The following is a 25449-nucleotide window of genomic DNA, read 5'->3' as shown; positions in this document are numbered from 1 at the left end:
TGATCTCACGGTTCATGAGTTCGAGCCTTATATCGGGCTGTCTGCTGTCAGCACAGAGCCCGCTTCAGAAGGCTCTGTCTCCCTTTTTCTCTCTGCCCCTCTCCCACTCATGCTCTTTCTCTCTCAAAAATAAATAAATAAATAAATAAATAAAGTAAATATGCAGATGAAGCCCAATCATGATGATAAAGATTATAATGATGATAATAATCATAATAATAGAAGCTGCATTCAACAGAACACTTCCACATGACTGGCATTGTACTAGTGCTGTCACATAATTTTAGGTGTATTTTTGTAAATACGCTGCCCTAGGACCCCATCTTGAATGGATTGCTGCAAAATTGTCTCATCTGAACTTTCTGCCAGCTTTATGTTTACTTGTTCTTCCATTGTTTTTTAAAAAAATGTTTATTTTATTTTTGAGAGACAGAACGTGAGTGGGGGAGGGGCAGAAAGAGGAGACACAGGATAGGAAGCAGGCTCCAGGCTCTGAGCCGTCAGCACAGAGTCCTATTCAGGACTTGAACCCACAAACTGTGAGATCATGACCTGAGCCCAAGTCAGCGCTTAACCGACTGAGCCATCCAGGCGCCCCTACTTATTCTTACAGTGTATCTGCAATTGGGCTTTTCTTTTTATCAACTTATAATTATTTTTATGTTTTTGAGCCAAAGGTATATTCTCTTCCTCATCTTTCCCAGTTTCAAGAAACGTGTGTCACTGGTGCTTCTAATTCTCACCCGGAGCCCGTTAGTTTTTACACACCTGTCCCTGCCCCATCATGTCCTGACTTCTCAAAGAGGATTTAAATATGGCAGGACAAGAAGATGGAGAAACTGTCATTTGTCCCAGGTCTAAAGAAAGTACGTGTAAGGATTTTTTCTTAGCATATTCTAATGCCAATTACTTTTACAATTTCTACTTATTTCTTTAACTTTGTTGACTGTTTAGTACAATTTGCACACTTTTTTTCGGAGAGGATATTACTTTGTCCATCTCTATCCTGTGTCTGATATGTTTTAGTTTGCCAAGGTTATACTCAGTATGGAACGAGTAGAATTGGACCATTAGGACAAATTACTACTTTATCAATTTAGGACAATAAAAATTGGGAGAATGTTCTCGTTCTTCTAGTACTTTGTAAAGAATAAATAAAAGTTTTGTAGAGGAAAAATAAATATACTTAATCTTTGAAAACTCTTATTTTCTCTTCCAAAGGAGAGTAAAAGGCCCTCCCATAAATTCTGGGGAAACAGACCTCAGTGTTTACTACTGGAAACTCACCAGCTCTGTGGAAGTTTCTGGAGAGGAATGTTGTGGAATTGGCGGTAGAGTGAAATAGTGTTCTCTCCTGTCCCCTGGTTCATTGGCTTGAACTAAGCCCAAGTCAAAAGTAAGAAGTCTCTTATAAGTTGTCAGTTTCCTCCTCACTTAGGACCTTCCTTAATGATTAAAAACTTAACTTTTAAACCAGATTTCCCCTTTACAACTCTGCCAGACCCAGCTACATTAAGAGGTGTAATGGGTCACCAATCCAGGAAGGTTATGCTTGAGGCTCTTGGCTTCTACCCACTTACGAAATTTAATTTATGCCTGATTGGTTTGATTTTTCTTTCCTTTAATTGCCCTCCTTTAACAAAGATCTGTAAATGAACTGAGATTTTAATTCTTTTGCTATTAAGACAATTTCTTTAATATAGCAATCCATCAAAATGCACCATCAAAATGAAATGTGAAATATCTATTGAGTATGTGCGTGTGTATGATCTTGTTTCTTCTTTCTACAGTATTTTGTGTTAATCTACCTCTGTAATGAATTAGAACAGCCATGCTCTTTTCTAACAATGCCCCCCACCGTCCCTTCAAAAAGTCTGTCTGTTTGGAAAAATAGTTCCTTAAGAGCAGGGAATGACCATGTCAAGGTTGTGACAAAATTAATACCAATGTCTCTGAGGTTGGTGTCTCTCCATGTTCATTCTTCCTACATAATCCTCCTAGGTAATCTTCCTATAACCTTTCATTCTACCATCTCCTTTTAGTACAACATGAAGCAGTGTTTGTATTTTGTGGAACATAAACAGGAATTTTTTTTAATGGTGGGAGAAAGAGTTCCTTGATTTTAAAAGACACTGAAAGAGTTAAAGTGAACGAGTATCTTTAGCAGGGAGGTCTTTTTAACTTATTCTTCAGAAATGGGCTGGATATATGGCATGCAGAGATCCCCAAATTTATCTGGATATGGGACTCATTTTTGCCCAAGCATACTGAGAGAACAGTATTCCTTGGAACATAGCTCTGGAAACTCTGACTGACATGGCCTTACTTGCTTTCCTAATCATTTCAAACACCTCAACCTGCATTTCATGGTTTTCTACCCTTTTGGACAAACATCTAACCATTAGTCTCAAAAGTTCTAAATACAATCTTTCCAATTTGTGTTTCCAGTAATAATGTCAAACAAGTAAGCAAAAAACACACACAAAAAAAAACAAAAATAAAAACAAATCTAGTAAGGATGGAAGTGATTAATGAATTTGAATATATCTAGAGAGAAAATAGAGAGAGACTGAAGTATAGGAAGAATTAAGTGTTTAGAAACAGTATTTGGAGATGGAGGTGTGTGACGAGACTCTGAAAGCCATGGAAAGAGCTTTCTGTGAAGTCAGGTCCGATGCCAGTACCACATGGAATCATGATTAAATAAATACACCACTTTAAAAAAATAAACAGACTTTATGTCCTTCATAGAATCAAAGTCCATGTGTGGAAATCAGAAAGAAAGGCAACGAGAAAATCTGGTTTAAGTCATAGATATCAGACCTGAGGAGAAGTCTACAGATCCCCTGTTTAATTCCCAAATTTTCTCAAAAAGAAAACCAATGTCCTGAGAGGAGTGATTCAGATATCCTTTTAGTCCCATTCTCTTTCTGTCTTACATGGATCATAATGGAGTCAGTCAGAAATCAGTGTTTTAAAAACCAAACAAACAAACAAAAAACAGTTTTAACATTTAATATTTTTATTTGCCATTTAGTAGTGGACTCAGATGCTTGAATAACTTTAACCATTTTTTCTGGTTTAATAATGCATCACTCTATGGTCATGAAACTATTCTTATCATAACTTTAATCAACACCAAAAACCTGAGCACTCAAATACAATGTAAATGTCTTTTGTTGTATTTATTTGTTAATTGTTTCCCTCTTTCCACTGAACTATGAGCTTTCTGGAGGTCGGTGGCCATATTTCACATCTATTCTGTATTCTCCATTGCTTTCAGTCAGAGTAGTAAATGGTTAACATCTAATGTAGGCTGATTATCTCCTTAACCAATTACATACAAATTAAATTAATCCAGTAACAGTTATATTGCTGATTAACAATAGAATAAACTCTGAAGTTTTATATTTATTGCAAATTTATTTCAATCCTCATTCAGGCTCCCCCGTGACTGAAACACAACTGCATCCTACAGACCTACAAAGACACCACTGTTCTTTCTTTATTGATATTTCTGAAAACTGCATTCTCCATGTATCGTTCTACTCCACTGACCTTTCCCCCTTCTGTCCAACCAACTGTACAGCCATATGAACACATAAATGTATACATACCGATCTACACATTGTCACTGCAAAACATGTAAGAATATAATAACAGTGCAATTTTTTTTAACAATCACCTGAAGTTCATAGTTTACATTAAGGTTTGCTCTTAGTGTTGTAGATTCTGTGGGTTTGGACAAATGTAGGTTGACATATATTCATCCTTATATTATCACACAGAATATTTTCACCGCCCTAAAAATCCTCTGTGCTCTGCCTATTCATCCTTATCCCTGCCCTTTGGCAACCACTGACCTTTTTACTGTCTCTATAAGTTTTGCCTTTTCCAGAATGTTATATAATTGAAATTCTAGAGTAGATAGCCTTTTTAAATTGGGTTTTTTCACTTAGTGATATGCATTTAAGGTTCTTCCATGTCTTTCCATGGCTTGATAGCTCATTTCTTTTTAGTGCTGAGTAATATTCCATTGTCTTCATATGCTATAGGATTTTTTTTTTTTTTTTTACTACTGAAAGACACCTTAGTTGCTTCCAAATTTTGACAATTATGAATAAATCTGCTATAAATATCTGGGTGCAGGCTTTTGTGTGGACATAAGTTTTCAACTCGTTTGGGTAAATATTGATGAGTAGGATTGCTGGATTCTACGGTAAGAGTATGTTTAGTTTCGTAAGAAACTGCCAAGCTGTCTTCCCAAATGGCTGTAGTGTTTTGCATTATTACCAGCAGTGAATGAGAGTTCCTGTTGCTCCATATCCACACCAGCATGTAGTGTTGCCAGTGTTCTGGATTTGGGCCCTTCTGATAGGTGTGTAAGTGGTATGTCATTGATGTTTTTATTGGTGTTTCCCTGGTGACATGATATGGAACATTTTTTCATATGCTTATTTGTCATCTGTGTATCTTCTTTGGTGAGGCGTCTGTTAAGTCTTGACCCACTTTTAAATCAAGTTGTTTTTTATTGTTGAGTTTTGAGAGTTCTTTGTATATTTTGGATAACCGTCCTTTATCAAATGTGTCTTTTGTAAATATCCTCTCTCAGTCTGTGGCTTGTGTTCTCACTCCCATGATAACAATTAAGATTCTGCCATTAAGTAAAGGCAAATTTTGCCTTCTCTATCCTTCTAATCAAAAGAATAGTATATTTGATTGATTATTCATTCATTAAACCAACAGTCAAGAAGGACTTAATGTGTGTTCAACCTCCTGCCAAGGACTTCCACAAGAGTAGAAAAGAGACATGTTTCCTGCTACGAATGGATGCATAGTATACATTTTGTTACTCAAACTTGAGTAAAGAATAGAATTTCTTTAAAGAAAAAACTTCCAGCATTACCTTATTATTATTATATAAATTATTTTCTTACAATTCAAATGCATATAAACAGAGAATAAGGTATACACACCTTGTATTTATTCATTTAATACATAACTACTGAGGACTTACTGTGGCCCAGGCAATGAACAAAATAACAAAGTAACAAAGATAGACAAAGTGCTTGACTTCACAGGCATGTTCATTCTGGATGGGAAGAAAAAACGTGCACATTGAAAGAAACAAACATAACCGATTGTTATTCATGGCAGTTGTGTTCTGTAAAGTTGCCATAATGAATTGATAATCACATAACCATTGCTTCTAGGGGAAATACAGGATTAGGTTCCTGAGAGCCTCTGGTCACCACATTTTCATCAGCCAATCAATACATGATCTTGTGTTAAGTGTATTTTTGTTTAAAGACACCTTATGAAATATGTAATGTTGATTCGTTAGCGATGAATTCTAGCCAAGGGCTCATGTCTAAGGGAAACTTATCTAATACATATTTTGTCAGTAAGGCACATCAATCTTCTTGTGCTTAGGAGCACTGGACAATACTTAGCACCGGCTTGGGGGCCATTTTAAACAGTGAAATTAACAACAACAACAACAACAACAACACTACAAAAATGAAAAATCATGGCACCAAATAAACTACACAAAGGACATTCGTTTATGGTATGGGAATTGAAACAAGGCAGAGCATTGTTTTATTCAGCCTTAGCTGAGAATGTGCATGTCAGATGACTCAAATTTTTCTCCTCTCTGCTCTTGTCCATGAATGACTGCAAAACACTGATTTGGGGCTTACAAATAAATCTTAGAGAGTAGGCAAATCCAAAAATACAGAATCCATGCATAAATAAGGACTATCTACACGTAATAAATTTCAGATAGTGGTAGGCGTTAGGAAGCTGATGAAGCAGGGTTGGGGTAGAGAGTGACAGAACATTAGGGACAGCTATTTTAAATGCTTATTTCTTTATTTTGAGAGACAGAGAGAGAGAGAGAGAGAGAGAGTACGAGTGGGGAACAGGCAAAGAGAGAGAGGAGACAGAGAATCCCAAGCAGCTTCACACTCAGCACAGAGCCTGATGCAGGTCTCAATCTCATGACCGTGAGATCGGGACCTGAGCCAATATCAAGAGTTGTCTGCTTAACCAACTGAGCCACACAGGTGCCCCAGGGACAGCTACTTTAGATGGATGACTGAGGCAGTCTTCTCCAAGGAGGGGACACCTGAGAGACATGAGTGATGAAAAGAGTTTGCTCTGTGAAGGTGAGGGGAAGGAGGCTAGTGTAGGTGAAGGGAACAAAGTAAATGGCTGAGAAGCAAGGAGAAAGCTTGACCTGTTTTGTATGAGGAACGAGACAAAGGCCTCCATGTTTTCAGCAAAACTAGAATGGCAGGAGAGGAGGTTGAGACGGCAATCAGAAGTCAAGTAACACATGGCCTTGCGGCCTAAGGAGGAGCTTGGATTCTATTCTAAAGAGAAATGAGAAGACACCCAGTGTTTTAAAATATATATCAGCCATAGCTTATAACTTTTAAATAATTTTACGGCTCCCCCAATATTACAAATTAAATTTACCCCCCAAAATAACCACTTACATGAACTACATTAACTTTGTGTGACACATCAGGTTCCTCTGAAAGTGAAGTGGTGATACAGTGACTGTATCTTCACTGCTGTGAGATGACTCCAAGAGTGACGAATGGGTCATTTTCCATTCACGGTTCCTCAGTGTTTCCCCTCCCGAGGCTGCCATGACTGAACCGAAACACTCCCGCAGGCCTGACCCTGACACGCACATCTACAAGGCAGCGGCATCTGGCTGATCCGAAGCAGGTTAACCTAATCTCTTGGCTCTTCCCTAAAGGAAAATATAAAATTAATATTTCTCCCAGAGAACTCCTAGAATCTCCCTCCCCCCAAGAATTAAACCCCCAGCCCTCCAGAATTGTTTGAAAAACCTTGCCCTAACAGAGGCATTTTAGGGCCATGAAACTGCCTTGTACAGTGATAAATATATGTCATTACACCTTTGTCCCAACCCATACAATGTATCTGACCAAGAGTGAGCCCTAATGTAATCTATGGGCTTTGAGTGATAATGATGTATCAATATAGATTCGGCACTTGTAAAAATATACCACTCTGGTGAAGGGTGTGGATATGTGGGAAATGAACCTCTGTACTTTCTGCTGAATTTTGCTATGAATATAAAACTGCTCTGAATAATGAAGTCTTAAGGAAAAAAAAAAAAAAACCTCACTCTACATGGAAAACTAAACAACAATTTAGGAATGAAGTAAGAATATATTTAAATATAACTGCATAAGACAGACTCCAAGGCAGCCCCAGACGCAGTGCCTAAAAAGAAGTCAGAAAACAACGTCTGGGGCCTGGGGGACGGAGACATCTCTGTGCCTGTGTGGGTATTTGAGGGGGAAATGTGGGTTAGGCAGGGCTTGATTGAGACCACAGGATTGGACAATGTGTGAGGAGAGAGGGTAGTATATTCTCCAAGGGTGGAAAGCAGCACGAACAAAGGCTTGAAGGCCAGAAGGTTTTCAGAGTGCAGAGGAGATTGTGAACGCAGACGGCTGGCTAGAGCACAGGGTTTTGATTAGGGGACGAGGGGAAAGCATATTTGGAAAGCCTGGCCTTACCATTTCAGCACTGATCTGCCCCAGTGGGACCAGATGGCGGTATCATAGTCCGGGACTGCCTTGTTAGAGAGCTGGCCCTGCGATCTGTGGCGTGGAGGTGCTTTCTCAATGTAGCTATTTGTACTGAGTCTGTCACTAGCTCAGCAGGAGGTAAAAATTACTTGACAGTCTCTCCTGGCTCTCACCCATCTGAAGCGTGAGAGAGAGTCAGGCTAGCAGAGTGGGTGGGCACTGGGAAGAGGGAGTTCTTCAGAACTGATGCTTTCGGTGAAGGAGAATGAAGGGCATAGAGAGGCTTAGCCATGGTCTGGGGGCGCCAAGCAAACAGGCCCCCACAGTGGAGTCCCCAGTGCCCGCCTTCTACCTTTCACTCTCAAAACGTTTCGTTTGGTGTGGAAATCTCTCTCTCTCTCTCTCACACACACACACACGCATGCACACATATGTACACACACACAATATCAAACTTATTTGGAATTTAAACTCTCAGCTAAGGATCCTTCTAAACACAGCTACATGTTAACATGGCTCTGTTGTTCCCTATCACCCTGCAGATGTGAACTACTCACCGTATGCGGTGTGATCATTTAAGCCCATTTGACTTCTAAAGGCAAGGGTGATAACATTTTGGATTTCATTTTTGTTTGTCCCATAAGAGTCTTGAGTTTTGGCCAAAAACCCAGGCCGTGGATGAATGTGCTTTAGACCTCGCTTTTTGTCACGGGGCCAAGTGGACTTGGGAGAGAGGGTGGAGCTGTCTGTTCAGACATGATTTTTAGTTTTGCCCTTTGCCTCTGGAGCCAGGGCCCTGGCCCCCATCCAGCCCCACGAAGAGAAGATTATGGTATTTTCTAGGTAATTTTAAGGAACACAAACCCCAAGTAAAGTCAGGTGGTTTCAAGTCTGCACTGAATTTTTCATGTTAAGGATTTGTCATGATTTGGGTTTTCGGCAGAGCTCTATTTTAAATGATGAAGGGAGTTGTATTCTTCTGGAGACAGGCATGTTTTGGTTGTTTGCTAATGACCTCTGGTTTTGCTTATGAGGAGTTTTGTTAACAAATGGAAATGTAGCAAAATAAAACACTCTCTTTCTTTCGTACTTTCTTTTTTTTCCCCCTTTTCTTCTTTTTTTAAACAATGAGAACCCGTGCAGTAAACTGTCAAAACCAGGCTATAGATATTGGTTATTGTAGCATCATTAACACTGTGTAAAAATAAATTAGTCACTTTAGCAATCAAACACATTCTTCTGATCCCTTGTCGGTGCTTTTAAACAGAGCCTTCCCCTCGCTGTTTGATAGATCCTATTGTTAAAGAGAAGAGAACTGTAGAGATGTATTCAAAAATTCTTTGAAATTTTTCCAACCTCACGAACCCATTCAGCAGTATTTAGCCTTTAAGGAGGCTGATAAGGAAAGCTGGGCAGGGGCCTGCCTGCTCGAGTTTAAAGGTTAAGCCCAACCCCTGGATGAGAGTGTTCAGCTTTAGGACCCTAGTCATTCTCTGTCTGCCCTGCCTGCTTGCCTTGCCTTTTCCTGCCCTCTGACCCCATCCCCCATCTCACCCTCCAACTACCTTTCCTAAAAGAAAAGGGAGCCAAGACTGAGCCTGCAGAGGGTGACAAGATTAAATCAAAATAAACTCGAATCTCAAGCACGGAAAAAAATAGTTCTGTCTTCATGCTAAAGTGACTGAATTGAAGAGAACTGTAATTTCTGGTTCCTGTTTAGTTCCATCCCTGCGATGGTTTGGCCCATTTGTATTGAGATCGCGTTGAATTCCACAGTTTTCCACCCCACCTCTCACCGCCCCCACCCCCACACCGTCCTCACCTGTCCCCAACGTCTCAACAACACTGCAGAACTACAGGTATGATTTAAAGCTAAGTGAGAAATTTAAAAGAGGTTCTGCCGTCTCCAAAAGGGGGATATTTTTATATTCGCCAGAGGCCCCCTTAGTGGAAGGTGGAGTAAAATGCAAGATAGTGCCATCACTGATCACAAGGGGACGCGTTCAGGAAGGAGAAAATAGCTGCTCAGAAGCAGTATGTGTCTTGCACTCTTGGGGCAATTCCATCTGTGCAGAACTGTAGGGTGAATGTGCCCATGTGGGTGTGCCTTAGAGGCCAAGAAGAAAGAGAGGCTCCTTTTCATTTGAGAACTGTATTGGTTTGCTAGGGCCTCCATGACAAAGTACCACAGAAGAGGGGCTAACGCAACAGAAATTTATCTCCTCATAGTTCTGGAGGTTAGAAGTCCAAGATCAAGGTATGGGCAGAGTTGATTTCTTCTGAGGCATCTCTCCTTGGCCTGCAGGTGGGGGGGTCTTCCTGTGTCTTCTCATGCTCTTCCTTCTGTACATGTTTGTGTCCTAATCTCCTCTTCTTAGAAAGACACGAGTCAGATTGGATTAGGGCCTGCCATAACCGTAATTACCTCTTTAAAGATCCTGTCATCAAATGCAGTCGCATTTGGAGGTGCTGGGGGGCTAGACCTTAAATATATGAATTTTGGGGCTGACATAATTCAGCCCATAACAAGAGCTAAGAATATTTCATTATCACAATTGACCCTTGGTTAGGGACAAAAAAGTTAACAGTAATAAATTCCCCATGAGTTTCTTTCACATACACACACCTCATTCCTAGTGCCTGAAGAGCTCCAGTCCACCCAAGGCTGACTCCCAGGGGCAGCAGAATCCTGAGGGACCTGTGGATGTTGAGAGACAGTAGCAAGAATGGTTGGTGCAATGGTGTTAATGTAAGAAGTGACTTTGTGGTCGCTGAATCCAAAGACCCATTTCACCGTTGTCACCATGTTCAGAATACATTTACTAACTGGTGCAGGGTAATCAGGCTGCTGTGTGGTGCTATTTGGATTCAGGTTTTTCATAGTCCACCATTCTCCTCTTCCTGGACATCACTGCTCTTCTCCAGACAAATAAGTATATAAGAATAAGAATATTCCATGGAAAAGTGTGTATATATGTGTGTGTGTCTGTCTGTCTGTCTCACACACACACACATACAAACACTCACACACCAATTGACATGTATATCTTACAAAACATCTCAGGTACATACTGATGCTTTCAATCCAAGGATAAGTTTTGTTTGTTTTTTAGGACATACATTTTCCTATAGTACACAGGAAATTCCTGCCTAGATTTCCTGCTGTCCATGTCTCTAGTAGGCTAGTTTCTATTACTATTTTTCATATCACTTTTCCTCTTCAAAACAGTACCCTGCTCCTGGCTCCTTGCCTGTAGTGGACAAGCCTGCTGAAATCTTGGCCATGACTGAGCAGCAACCATGACCTTCATCAGAGATTAGGTTTCAAGGTACCAGAGTGAGTGGAAAGGTTCTGAAACCAAAGTAGCACGCCAGAACAAGAAGTAGGCCAAGGAGGATGCTGAATCAAAACTTAATCAGGGAAGGCAGAGGTTTAACCCTGAGGAGACTAAGAAAGAATTGCAGGTCCAAAGAGTCAGAGGAAAGTTCAAGGCTCTTCTCATGAGTGTCAGGCAGAAATGGGACTGCACCTAGATGCTTCCTGCTTCATCACCCACTTTCAATACATCTTGTCTGTCTCCTACTTGCAAGGCTTGATGCCAAGTGTTCAAGATATAAATCTCCCTCTTGCACTATTGGTGGGAATGCAAACTGGTGCAGCTGCTCTGGAAAACAGTGTGGAGGTTCCTCAAAAAATTAAAAATAGACCTACCCTATGACCCAGCAATAGCACTGCTAAGAATTTACCCAAGGGATACAGGAGTACTGATGCATAGGGGCACTTGTACCCCAATGTTTATAGCAACACTTTCAATAATAGCCAAATTATGAAAAGAGCCTAAATGTCCATCAACTGATGAATGGATAAAGAAGTTGTGGTTTATATATACAATGGAATACCACTTGGCAATGAGAAAGAATGAAATGTGGACTTTTGTTGCAACGTGGACGGAACTGGAGAGTGTTATGCTAAGTGAAATAAGTCCTACAGAGAAAGACAGATACCATGTATTTTCACTCTTATGTGGATCCTGAGAAACTTAACAGAAGACCGTGGGGGAGGGGAAGGGGAAAAAAAGTTACAGAGAGGGAAGGAGGCAAACCATAAGAGACTCTTAAGAATTGAGAATAGGGGCACCTGGGTGGCTCAGTCGGTTAAGCATCCAACTTCATCTCAGGTCATGATCTTCGCGGTTTGTGAGTTCGAGCCCCACGTCAGGCTCTGTGCTGACAGCTCAGAGCCTGGAGCCTGCTTCGGATTCTTTGTCTCACTCTCTCTCTGCCCCTCCCCTCCTCATGCTCTCTCTGTCTCAAAAAGAAAACATTAAAAAAATTTTTTTTAATTGAGAATAAACTGAAGGTTGATGGGGGGTGGGAAGGTGGGGAAAGTGGGTGATGGGCATTGAGGAGGGCACCTGTTGGGATTAGCACTGGGGGTTGTATGGAAACCAATTTGACAATAAATTTCATATTAAAATAAATAAATAAATAAATAAATAAATAAATTTTTTAAAAGATTTAAAAAGAGATATAAACCCTCATAAGAAATGGTCTAAAATGTCAAAGATGTTACATCTAATGGATGGGTTAACTTAAAATATCACGACCATGTCCTAAAATTTGGTTTAGCTTGCCAAACCACTTGAAGAGCCAATGGGCATCCATACCGACCTCTGCCGCATTTCCCAACCACTCCTCAACAAACCTTATTAATCTCCAGACACTTCTTGCTCCGAGACCAAGATGAGCCCCTAACTGCTAAGTGCAGTGGCTTCTTTTTAGTACTCATCTTATATTCTCCACCTCTCAATCCTGTAGCCCTCTCCAGCCCTAGTTATGTCTCTTGATTTGCCTCAGACCTCTCCACTGGTTCTCTCCTCTTCACTTTCTTGGCCCAGTTTTTCAAAATTTCTGTCACAGTCTTCTTTTTCTCCTTCCTCCCTGCTCTCTCCTGTCCCTCAGCATTTCTTGTGAATGATTCCTTGTCATGGACTTCAAGCCTGTCCTCTCTTTCAATCCCAGACCTACATTCGCACTGCCAACTTCACCTGAGTGTCATCTCCAGAGACTCAAATGCACCATGTTTAAAATATTACAAACTAGATCTTCCTCCTCTATTCGGTTTGTTTTTCTTTCTACTCAATTAATGATATTCATCATTCAGTTGCCCACACTGGAAAAGCTGAAAACACTTGAATATAGACATCTCTGCATCTGTTCAGCACAAACTACAATGTTCTGCCCGTTTACCAATACATGTTTAATAGCTTAGTAGCTCGTTGCATCAAAAAGTGTGAACGCTGTACTCAAGACTATTCGTAACATGGCCCCAATCCCACCCTAAACAAACCCAAATTATTTCCTGTTGTTCCTTAGGACAAATTCTCAGAGTCCACCAGGCTGTCCCCACTTTTCACCTTTCCATTCATCTGGGAATTCCGTGCCGATTTACACAGCCAGGTCTTTGCATGTTTTGCTTTCCCCTCCTTGACGGGCTTCCTTACCATCTGTCAAAGCCTAGGCATCTTTCAAGGCGGGTTCCATCACCTGTCCTAGATAATCCCTTCCTTGACCACATCAGACCATGGTAACCACCAACACCCACTCCCCCACCCCACCCACCCCGAATCTCCGAATTCCTCTGGCACCGAACATCTGTACCACAGAATTTAGCACCTGGCTACATCCTTGTTCTCTTTCTTTGGTATAAACAAGACAGAAAGCCAGTCTCTTTTCCAGGGATTCACAGACATGGTAAATTCCTCCTTGAGTTTTTCCCAAAAAATGTGTCTGGGAGGAGGAATTTGTAATCTTTCTTTCTTCAGATGGTGAAATTTACATACCTTCTTGTGTTACGACGTGTTTTGTCTTAGTTATCAGGACATTTAGGGCTGTTTCAGTACCAGATTGTAATAATCAGCTTATCTCACAATCCTAGTAAAAGTTATCTATTCTACCTGCCTCTGTGGTGTGTTTATTCTTAACTTTATAGAACACTTCATTTGTAAGACACCATAAATCCTTTTGGAACAAACCGAGAAAATAGACCTCCAAATAAATAATATCCTTCTCCTTTTATTTCACAATTTTCATTTTCCTACCTGGGTTGTGAGTCCCTAAGAACAGATGTAGATCTTATATTTCTTCTATTGACTGCCCAAAGTGGAAAGCATAAGGTAGGTCCTTAATAATCCACTGTTGATGGATTAATACATGTGGGTATCCTAAGTAAAACAACCTACTTGTTAAAATGGGTTAGATTATTTTAAACTGAGATGAAAACATCTAAAAATTACATAATTCTAACAAAGAGCCTTGAGAGTATTTCCTTCTGCTAACATTTTGTGAAATGTTTAAAATACCAGAACACAATAAAAATCACAACTTAAAGTTTTTGCTATTCCAGTATCTAAGCATAACATTTAAAATAGGAAAGAAGATTAACAAAATCAATAGTTCACTGCCAGTAACACTTACCGGATGACAGAATGCATTTTTTCCCCCACAACCCCAAAGCCCTGCTGGCTGCCTTTCTGATAAACACGACGACGTTCAGGTGGCGTCTGACTTTTTTCTCCCCTCATCCTTATTTTCAGTCCCCCTTACCCTCCCTTCCAAGCACCAAATAGCAAACATTAAAATTGGCTTTCGATAAAACTACATGTGCCAGTCATCAAATTCTTTTCTTTTTTAGGGGGAGGGAGTGGGGGTTGAGGGGGATGAGGGGTTCCTTTATTAAGCTCACTCGGGGAGAAGACTTTAACTTCGAAAGAAACCACAAGAATGTGATCATCAAGTCATAGCCAGACTTAGCCTGTGTTCATACTTCCTGTCCTTTTACCCCTACCCACACACCCCCATATTCACCCACCAGCACGTACCTGTAGCTGTTATTTATACAGAAGTTGTGAATAATCCATATAAGTACAAACACTTTTGAGACTTAAGATTCACTCAACTGACTGGGCTTTCCCAATGTGCAAGCAGGGCTGTGAATCCTTTCTTTTGCTCTTTTAACCTGAGTGGAAACATTTGCCTTTTTATTTCATGAGTTGTCTTCCCTACCCTTTTCCTTCCAAGCAACAATACTGAAGAGAGAATGAGAATAACAAATAACAGACACACTATCTTCGTGATTATGAGATTCTAAGATGTCTCCACCCCCACCTCCTGATCTAAACTACATTGTATGTCTGATGTTGGAAGATAAATTAAAACTCATCTTTACCACCCGAAGTAATTGTTTTGGGACCAAACCCTAGTGTGGGTCCCTCTTGGCCAGCCTCATGTGACCTCTTAAACTTGCAGTTTGTTCAGGGCTCATAATTAATGTAGTTTATTTTCCCATGGCCATTTACAATGTCCTGAATCTCTTTACGTCACGTTTAGCTTCTGTTTGCTTTTTGAATAGAAATTAATTTCAGGGGCACCTGGGTGGCTCAGTCGGTTAAGTGTCTGACTTTGGCCAGGGTCATGATCTCATCGTTTGTGAGTTCGAGCCCTGCATGGGGCTCTGTGCTGATAACTCAGAGCCTGGAGCCTGCTTCAGATTCTGTGTTTCCCTCTGTCTCTCTGCCCCACCCCCTCTTGTGCTCTCTCTGTCTCTCAAAAATGAATAAACATTAAAAAAAATTTTTTAAAGAAATTAATTTCAATTTGGCTTAGGTGAAACAGAATAAGGTAAGAAAATCTGTTGCAAAATACGAAGTATATGTTCTACAGATAAACAGAATATTTTAGGGACACCTAGGTGGCTCAGGCAGTTGAGCATCTGACTTCAGCTCAGGTCATAATCTCATGGTTCGTGAGTTCAAGCCTCACGTCAGGCTTCACATCCTCTGGTCTCCTGTCTTTCTGCACACCCCCACCTGCCCCCTTTTGTGCACATACACACTCTTTCTCTCTCTCTCTCAAAAATAAAAAAAAGTAAACACTTAAACAGAATATTTTGAACTTTTGCTTTGTGGGATTCTCCTTACTGGTTTTTTCCATGCCATGATTGAAATAAATACAAGTATCAGCTATACTAATATTAGATTAGATAGATAGATAGATAGATACATTTTTTTAATGTTTATTTATTTTTGAGAGAGAGAGAGAGAGAGACAGAGCACGAGCAAGGGAGGGAGGGCAGAGAGGGAGAGGGAGACACAGAATCTGAAACAGGCTCCAGGCTCTGCACTGTCAGCACAGAGCCCAACGCGGGCTCGAACTCACAAACCATGAGATCATGACCCAAGCAGAAGTCGGGCGCTCAACCGACTGAGCCACCCAGGGACCCCTAGATATAATATAAAAGATATATTACATTTAACACCAGAAGACACAGGAGTGCAAACCTACTTGCTTTGAGCCTTTGAAAATATGCCCTTTATGTGTGTGTATGTGTGTGTGTATATATATAATCAATTGCTGATGCAGGAAGTAGAATCAAAAATTTAAATTTGGGGTGTCTGGGTAGCTCAGTCAGGTTAGGCCTCCGACTTCAGTTCAGGTTATGATCTCACAGTTCGTGACTTCAAGCCCCGCGTCGGGCTCTGTGCTGACAGCTAGGAGCCTGGAGCATGCTTCGGATTCTGTGTCTCCCTCTCTCTCTGCCCCTCCTCCACTCACGCTGTCTCCCTCCATCTCTCAAAAATGAATAAATGTTTAAAACATTTTTTTAATTTAAATAATTTTACCATTAGATTTTAAACCCATTTGATGAGACAAATCTGGTTTATGGGACTTCTTGAGCAAAAACGAAATTTGTCTAAATGTCATATTTACTAAGTGTAGTGAGACCACTAATGTCAGATTAGCTCTGGAGAATAGCAAATGTTTACCTGGCACTTTAGAAATAAATATGAATCAAGATATAATGCATGAATCTAGGTTTATAATTTTATATATTTTAAATCTTTCTTTAAGAATTATGCATATCTGGGAGCATCTGGGTGGTTCAGTCAGTTGAGTGTCCAACTCTTGGTTTTGGCTCAGGTCATGATCTCATAGTTCATGGGTTCGAGCCCCACATCAACTCCATGCTGAAGTGAGAGCCTGCTTGGGTATCTCTCTCATCCTCTTGCTCTCTGCCGCTCTCCTACTCGCGCTCTGTCTCTCTCTCAAAAATAAATAAACATTGAAAAAAAAAAGAGTGAAATGTCCTGCCACTTTATCTACCCACTAGTAAAATGCAGGTAAACAATTTGGCATTAAATAATAAATGATTAAACAAAACTGTGCTGCCTTATGTATTCATTCTTCTAACTTTTCAAGTCTCCAAGACAATAATGCAACCACAATTCTGATTGCTTCTAGGTCCAATCCGTTATCATCTTCTACACCCCCTCATCCTTAATACCAACATCCTTCCCTCCCACCTCTAATACAGCCTCTAAACAACCTGATCTTTATGTACATATACTGAATGCTTCTTTCTCTGATACCATGTTGGATATGAAACCGCTCAGCCATAGGAGAAACAGAATTGGGGCAGCAGCAACCAAAGTGGTTCTGTTGTATGCCTTGCCTCCTACAGCCACGTGGTCCTTAGAATTATCAGTCCAGAGAGAATCAGTCTAGAGACCAGCCACCTCCATGGCACTCAGGAGGCAATTCTGCTGCCCCTGGTTTTGGCAATACAGTGACCCTCTCTGCCCTCCCTCTACTCAAGCAAGAAGGCAGAACATACCGAAAGAGCCAGAGCAGCTGAGATGGATACAAACAGCAATTTAAGAGAGCATCCCAGTCTGTTTAGTGTTTTTGAATGGATTCTGTACAGATTCGTGCTATGAAAATGCCCATATTTTTTTTATTTTTTATTTTTTAAGTGTATTTATTTATTTTGAGAAACAGAGACACAGCATGAGCAGGAGCCGGGCAGAGAGAGGGAGAGAGGGAGAGAGCCAAGAAGGCTCTGTGGCACTGTCAGCACAGAGCCCAACGCAGGGCTCTGTCTCAGGAACCATGAGAGCGTGACCTGGGCTGCAATCAAGGGTCAGACGCTTAACCTACTGAGCTGCCCAGGTGCCCCGAAAATACCCATTTGAAAAACCATTAGGTAGACCTGATATTCATAAAAATCATGCCAGTGCGGGAAATATTCCTTTTATGAATTAGGCAAAGCTTGTAGTTTTTATCGTGGCTTTAAACACTCAAATACTAGTCAAAACCTGTGAATATGTATACATTCTTTTATATGGATAATTATCCTCTTTATTGGTGGCGCCTCCTGGATTAGGAGGATTCTTCCATGCAAATAAGCAGTCGAGGAAGGCAGTGCAACAAAGAACACCTTTTATGTGGCTTCAGTACTTATTTAGCAAAACTTCTACATTTGTTGAGAGACAAATGCTACATTCCTGAATTTCTATAAATTTATTTGCAATTACTGTAAATTTACTAATTCAAATTAAAGTCCTAATATATTTTTGGTAAATACATGTAAACGGCAAACCGACGCACTATCCATATGCTGTTAAACTCAACTCACCCAAAGTGTTTATGGCTACTTTGGAATTTCTGATCATGATAGAAACAGGCAAAGATGCCATTTAGGTATGGTCTGTACTGTTTTAATATTTAGCCATAGAAATTACGATTAAATACAGGATACTTCATGCTTTACAAGGACTCCAAATTAAGTTGCAAATAATGTTTTCTAATGATAGTACCAAATTCACAACACCTCTTTTTGGCCAAGAGAGTTGGTTTTTTTTGGGTTTGGTTTGGTTTGTGAGTTTTGGTTTGTTTGTTTGTTTAAGCACTTTCTTTTTATGGTAGAGGCATCCATTTTTGTGTGAGCCTGAAGTTTTGGGGTCCTTTGGTGGTTTTTTTAAAGTGATATTGTGGTCTCACATTTTAATGTTTCCTGGAAGAACTGGCTGGCTATTTATTTTAATTACTTCACAGGAACCCACATGACAATTTTTGAAGGACATTTTCTTATTACTCATTGTTTAGTATTTTGGTCATCCTTTTTTCCCAACAGGATACAGTTTCAAGGTAAGATTCCATTTGTTTTCTTTTTATTTCAGAATAAAGATACAGAAATTCTACATTTAGTTTTCTGGCCCCTTCCCCACCGACCCATGCATTACCCCCCACCACCCACCCCACTTCCCCTCTACTCCAAAAGAAATTTTCATGGTTTGGGTAAACATTTCTACTAAATCTGCTTTGAAAGCTAATCATTTAGAGGCAAATACAACCTCAAGAACCACAGTGTTTGGAGGCGTTAGGAGGCATTTTAACACAGATCTTCCTATTCACCAACCTTCAAGATTCTAAACCCTATTGGGATGCCTCGAGATTCTGATGAGAGGAAAATAAATAACACAGAGAAAATAAAACAAACATTATATTCTCTAAATGTGACTTCAGTATATATAAATGTCTAACATCAGAAATAGAAATTAATCATTCATGAAATGATTTTATAGTTAACTGATTGGAAAAATATGCAGCTCCGGTCATTTTCAGAAGTATACTTATAAAATCAAAGCTCAAATCTAGAGATCAAGTCTTTATTGTAAAACGTTCATGGATGTTGTACAGTTTCACTCTGGAACAGAGTTCACTCCTTGCTTCCTTCTCTCGTGTAAACATAATATCCATTATGCCTTCTTTACTTGGTCAAATAAGAGACCTATTACTTTCATAATGTCCGGTGTTTCACCAAAAACCACACTGGTACGTTTTTATATGTATATTTTTATGAAATAAAAAATTTCTAAAAATCACTGAAACGGATTTCACAGAGCATCAAGTAAGATGGCTTTGATTATAATACTTATCTCTGAATAGCTCTTTCTAAAAAACTTTTGCAAACTTTATTCCAGTCAATCCTTAGTGCAGAACAGAGTCGTAGAAAGCCAGCAGCAACTCTCGAGGTCAGTAGCTCCCACCTTCCATCTTATAGATGAAAACACTAAGGTCCAAGGCTGTTCAGTGAAATTTTCCATGGTCTGTAGTTTGTGTACACTTTCTCCTACTACCTTCTCCGGCCCACGCTCCCCATGTTATCCTCAGCTTTCAGATCGTGTAATTGTAACCCCTCACTCGAAGCTATATAGACATTTGGTGAGCTGGAACCCAGAGCTCTGCCTCCTGACATCGTTTTATTAGACCCTCTATCGCGTGGCCTCCTGTTTATCCCTGCTGGCAAAAGGGCCATTCCATCTTATTCCCAGTTTTTTGAAGAAAAAGATTTCTGCTGGTGTCAAAAAGTGCTAAGGATGCTTGGAATTGTATGGGTAACATCTTCACGACTATTAATAATCAACTCGGGAAATGCAACCGACATTCTGTGAGGGTGTTTTTTTTTTTAACCCTTTCTACAAGTTATACAGCATGTGGTTAGTAAATATTGGTTGAACTGAATACAACGACAGGTAACAGAGCTGCTGTATTTGCTCTGAAGACCGAAGACCATTGCTATGTCTTATAGAGGACCACACGGTTCCCTCAAATAAAGGATGTGCTTAAACAGCTAGGAAAACCAGAGAACCAAATCCACCTCCACCGCTTACAATCTTCGTGGCCTTGAGAAAGCTACTAACTTTCCCGAACTATAATTTTCTTTTCTGTAAATACCGTCTACCTTACAGAGATTTTATGCGGATTAAATTAGACAATGTGTGTGTAGAGTCATGCAGAACAAACACCCAACAATTTACCCTTCCCTGCCCTTCATGTCTGTCTGGGAGGTGACTGGTCGCCTGCTTCTCTGCTCTGCGAGGCAGGATGTTAAAGTCAAGCTGATCTGTGTCTGGATATTTTTGGATTTTTGGCACAGCCCCGGAAGCTTGTCTAAAGCACAGGGTGTCGTGGCTTTATTTCACTGGCATGTGTCTGTCACACATGCAATACGTCAGGTAACAGTGCAGCATCCTTGTCTCTCTTCTTTAACAGTGTGCTGATACTTAACACGACACTGGGAATGGAGACACACGGGTGAAGAGGCTTTTGTCTCATGAAATTTGAAGGTTTTGAAAAACACTTTCTACAGTAATATGCTGTGAAGCCATATTTAGCTTATTAGATGACCTTGAGTATTTTACGGAGTGAATATTTAAAATCCCCAAGCTTCTGTAGCTTTAATATACACAAATGATATGACTGGATCCTCCTCAAAAATCGTTGGTCAGATCTGTCCCCACACTCTGCACCTTTTCAAAACTTGTAGTATTCTAATACCGGTGATAAAGCTACAGCAGTTTTGTAGATGCAGACATTTATGTTTCAAACTTCAAAAACAGAATCTTTAGATCCTGATGCTTTTGATACATTTGATGAAAAAGTTGATATTTCATGATTTATTTATCTACTCTAAAATGTTTTACAGTAAGCATTGGAGGCAAAAAAAAATTTAAGTTTCTAGTCTAATCCCAGTTAGTTAACATACAGGGCTATATTAGTTTCAGGTGTACAATACAGTGATTCACACTTCCATACATCACCAGGTGCTCAACACGACAAGTGCACTCATCACCAAACTTTTAATGAGGTTTTCAGATTACCTTTTGAGCCCCAAAGAAAAGAGAATGAAGAATTCCTTGATCAAAAAAAGTACAGCTAATATTCAAAATAGCACTGCCTAAGGATGTAAGAGGGGTGTTAGCTCATGCCTACAGCTCACACAATGTTGTACTCAGGAACTAGGGGTTCCTAGCTGTCAGTCCACTTGGTCCCCTGACAGTGGGTTCAATCCTGACCAAGACGTTCCCAACCTGTGAATCTATCAAGGTTAAAACAAAGCCCTTGAAAACATATGCCCTTCTTCCTTCCCCTAAACTTGCACACACTGTAGCCTAGAATAACGTGGCAGTGGTTTTTGCGATGCAAGCTTCAGTCTTAGAGGCTGGGGTAATAAGGAAATTGGAGAAAAACCTAGACAGTACTAGCATTTCAATACAATACTATTAAACATGAGACAATTGGATTTTGGTAGCATGAACAATGGCTGTTATTTCCAGATGTTTAAAAAGTGAAGTCTCCAGGATGTATTACAATTTTGATTGGGTTTCTCACAGAAGCATCAACTAAAAGAAAAAAAAAGGAAAGAAGCAAAGTAGAGATTAATGGGGTAATTTATTGGGAGAACTAATGTATCAAATAATATCAGCTTTCTAGAAAATGGCTGTTGAAGGTTGGGTGGTTTTATAATTGATCAAAACAAGGATCGTAAATATGATCTGTGTTTAATGTCTGTCTGTATGTGTAAGTCTATATCTAGACCTCTGTATACTCAGTTCTGCTATCAGCTGGGTTATTGAGAGAGGATACTGAGAATCGACTTTTTTCAGTACGTCTTTTCCACGCTTTGACTTTGAGAAAATTGTGTCACTCATGTTGTTTAACAAATAGTGACTGGCTAGCTACAAAATCAAGAATTTGGGGTGGGAATAGTCTTGTACTAAGAGTTAGAATTTAATATTTACAAGTGGTCAGTGAAGGACCAGCTACTCCATCTCAGTAAGGAAAAATGATACAATCATGCCACTTTAAGGTCTCACTGGATATTCAGATTCTCTGGAGAAGGAAGTTTGAGTCACCTAGTCCAAAGCTCAAGAGGAAGAAAGAAGCTATTCGTAAATAGCAAGTTGACAATTAACTTTATCTCAGAATCACACTGCAAGCATGGTATACGATAAACATTCTGGCATAAAAGAGTTATAGAATATTAAAATACAAAAATGTAAGGCTGATGTCCATTTAATTCTTTCTGAGGTCTCAATATCATATGTTCTTTTTCAAATCACTGCCCCATTAGACACTTCTTGCAAATACAGCACATCTCACACATCTACTGCCTACCCCCTGCATGCACAATGGCCCATCTAAAATCTTCTGTGTTGCTATAATAGTATTAGAATTGTGTTCATTTCTGAGCAATGTCAAAGCGATATAATTCATGGAAAGAGAAATCACAGTTACTACCCTAACAAATCTTTGCTCTAGGTTTTTGTCTCTCACCGATTTTTCTCACTTTCACATCAGCAAGTGCATTCTATGCATTTTACCTTTGCTAACCATACACATTGGGAGTTCACTCGAACATTTGGAGCTGTTACCTACAGAAACATTCTTTGCACATTCTATGCATAAAGGATTTGATTGTTCATATTGTGTGTTATATTTTTTGATCTTATTCCTCTGGCCTGCACAGGCATTTAGCCGAACCCAGAAAGAGAATACAGACAGCTGACTGGATGAAGAAGACATTGTGGAAAAAAACTCCCATTGTTTAGATTTCTGTCAGAGGATATAAGAATACTTAATTTCTTTTATCTCTAGGGCTTTCATTATCATTTAAATTTCATTTTACATTAATTGATCAGGGATTAGTAAAGCCATTATGCAGAAATTAGAATAAGACAAGCCAGATGGAATGAATAATTCATGAAGTCCAATTACGTTTTATTTCTGGTGTACTTTCAAACTTGCCTCTGACTTCTGTGCTATTTTGATGTGACAATATTCACTGGAAATCAAGAGTGCCATTTTAATTTATTGTATCCCTCTGGAGTAGAAGCATTTGTATGCAGTGGGGGGTGTGCTAATGCTTTCCCCCAAAACACCAATTTCAGGGCTGTTGGAAATCCTGGGTGATCTAGAAAATGTGGTTCATCTTCTGTGAAGGTTCAGGGATTCTACGTTGAGCCACGCCAGTCCACCTGACGAGGCAGAGAAACTAGGGTCTTAGAACCGCGAGATTTTTAACCTCCCAAAAGAGCTACACAAATCCCTTCAAAATATGTGTTCCCATTCCCGCCGCAAAGGAACCATTAAAGTATGAATTTGGCCTGGAGTTGGCCTGGAAGCAGACATGCAGCTACAGAAAAAGACCACGAGGTGGCAGGCGTTGCCTTCCATGCAAGAGGTCCGGGGCGGCCGGGCCAAGCGGGGGCTTCCAGAGCATCCCCGCGGGTCTGATCCCCGCAGGCCGAGCGCGGTTGGGTCTGGGCTCCGAGCGACTCGCGGAGCGTAGCCTGGCGAGAATTCCGAGCTAATGGGCAGCCCCGTCCACCTGCATGGAATGTCTCGTACGCCTGTGTCTGAAACCGCCTCCCCCGCCGGTCCCAGCCCCCAGTCCCCTAAGAGTCCCCCCTTCCCACCCACCCCCTCGCCCCCCGGTATTTATTTATGCCACTGGACAGTTCTAGTCACATTAAAGCTGCGGTTCACCTTTTCGAGGACTTTCATCTCGGGAAGTTTTATGACACTTTGTGAATGTGCAAAGTTTTTAATTAGGCTCGCTAGACAGCCCGAGGCAGCGGCAGCGCCACAAAGTCTTCACGGTCTCTCTGCTTTACAGCACAACAAGCCGCTCTACTCCTTTGAAGACAATGCAGACTATGTGTACGATGTCATGTGGTCCCCCGTGCATCCCGCGCTCTTTGCCTGCGTGGACGGGATGGGGCGCCTGGACCTCTGGAACCTCAACAATGACACCGAGGTGAGCGGCGGCGCAGGCGCCCGAGTTGGGGAGGGGGGGAGGGCTGGGAGGAGGGCGCAGCCGGCCTCTCTCCGTCTCCCCCTCTCTCTCCCCAACGGCCTTTTTTGGACTGACCCTTCAACTGCAGCTGGGCTGCCGACCCCCTTTCTTGACTGCTCTGAAGGGAACTGGCAGATGCACTGGCCCCAAATCATTTCATCTCACGTCATCCCCAAACCGTGGCCGATCCTGGACAATGGACGACCCTTCTTTGCAAAAAGCAAAACGCTGTGTGTTCACGCCTTTCCCTGCGGGAAAGGATACACAGGCATATTTCAGAGCAGTGTTGAAATAACTCCATTGGCAAGCACTTGGAAAAGTAAGCTTTTGTGGACGCTGACTCGAGATTGAGCTTTTAAGAAGGGTTATTTGTCAGTGTTTGCTATTGGTACACTTTCTATTTTAAATTCATAAAAGATGATTCTGTTGACCCTTTATGTTTAGATCCATCCTCCATTTGATTTTTACAAGGTAAAATCATCTTTATCTAAAATGCTGAACTTACAGGCAGACTTTTACAATAGTTTGCAACTCTGAACACGTTAAACTTAGTGTTTGAAAAAAAAGCGGGATATCAACATGTCACATTTAGAGAAGTGAAAAATGCCCCCCCTTTTTTTTAAAAGGGGGGAATTAATAATAAGGAAATATTATTTTTAAAAATTATGCTATATACATTTATGTTTTAAAAAATTCTGCCATGTGCATTTTTCCTTTTGCCCACACCCTCAACAGTACTCAGGTGCTAACTCAGCTACTGGGGAGAAGGCTTGTGTCTTTTTTAACATGAATATTAAATGTCCTTCGATTTAGAAAAATAAAACGTTCTCTTCAGCACTTCCCGGCTTCTGATTCAGGGCACCTCTCCATAAATAAGAAGGGACAGGTAAGGGGAACAAGCATGTAAACTGTATGTCAAGTGGAGAACAAGAGAAAGGTCTTTTGAAGTGTTTTGAGCAGGAAGCAGCTCAGCCTTTTTAATTAGGAAGCCTACAGCTGGAGGATCTGAGGAGGAGCAGGCCCCCTAGTATTTTCTGTGGGAGGGGGCAGGGAAATATCCCTCAGGTGTTATTATGGAGCCTCTGTAACTTGCAAAATTATATGCATGTCTGACCACTGCCAAATAGTTACATTTTCAAATATTTCAGTTTGATTCTTTTTTATTTTCTTTTGGCTACAAGAACTGTGTGACAAAGATAAGAGTTATGTGATGAAGTATCTTTGAAAATAAGCAAAAGGCATAAATGTGTGCAATGCCCATCATTTTTGGATGTTGAAATGTTCATAACATTATTGCTCTTCATAGAAAGATGCTGTTATTCCACATTGTGATGGTTTCCCAAAGTCTTTCATCACTGTTGATTAAAATCATATTGCTTCTATCTGCTAGAA

General features: G+C 40.5%; 1 protein-coding gene across 4 annotated transcripts in view; it reads left to right on the top strand.

The window, feature by feature from the left end:
- DYNC1I1 (dynein cytoplasmic 1 intermediate chain 1) overlaps positions 1–25449 on the top strand; it is a 314400-nt gene that overhangs the window by 267830 nt on the left and 21121 nt on the right. For all 4 annotated transcript variants that reach the window (XM_040472606.1, XM_040472609.1, XM_040472607.1 and 1 more), the window contains one exon: positions 23878–24018. In XM_040472606.1, coding sequence (XP_040328540.1) covers positions 23878–24018 — 141 coding nt within the window. The remainder of the gene's footprint in view (positions 1–23877; positions 24019–25449) is intronic.

This window comes from Herpailurus yagouaroundi, unplaced genomic scaffold, assembly GCF_014898765.1.
Source record: "Herpailurus yagouaroundi ecotype Mexico unplaced genomic scaffold, PumYag 100, whole genome shotgun sequence".
In the NCBI taxonomy this organism is placed as follows: Eukaryota; Metazoa; Chordata; class Mammalia; order Carnivora; family Felidae; genus Herpailurus; species Herpailurus yagouaroundi.
This window is presented reverse-complemented; position numbering and strand designations above follow the sequence as displayed.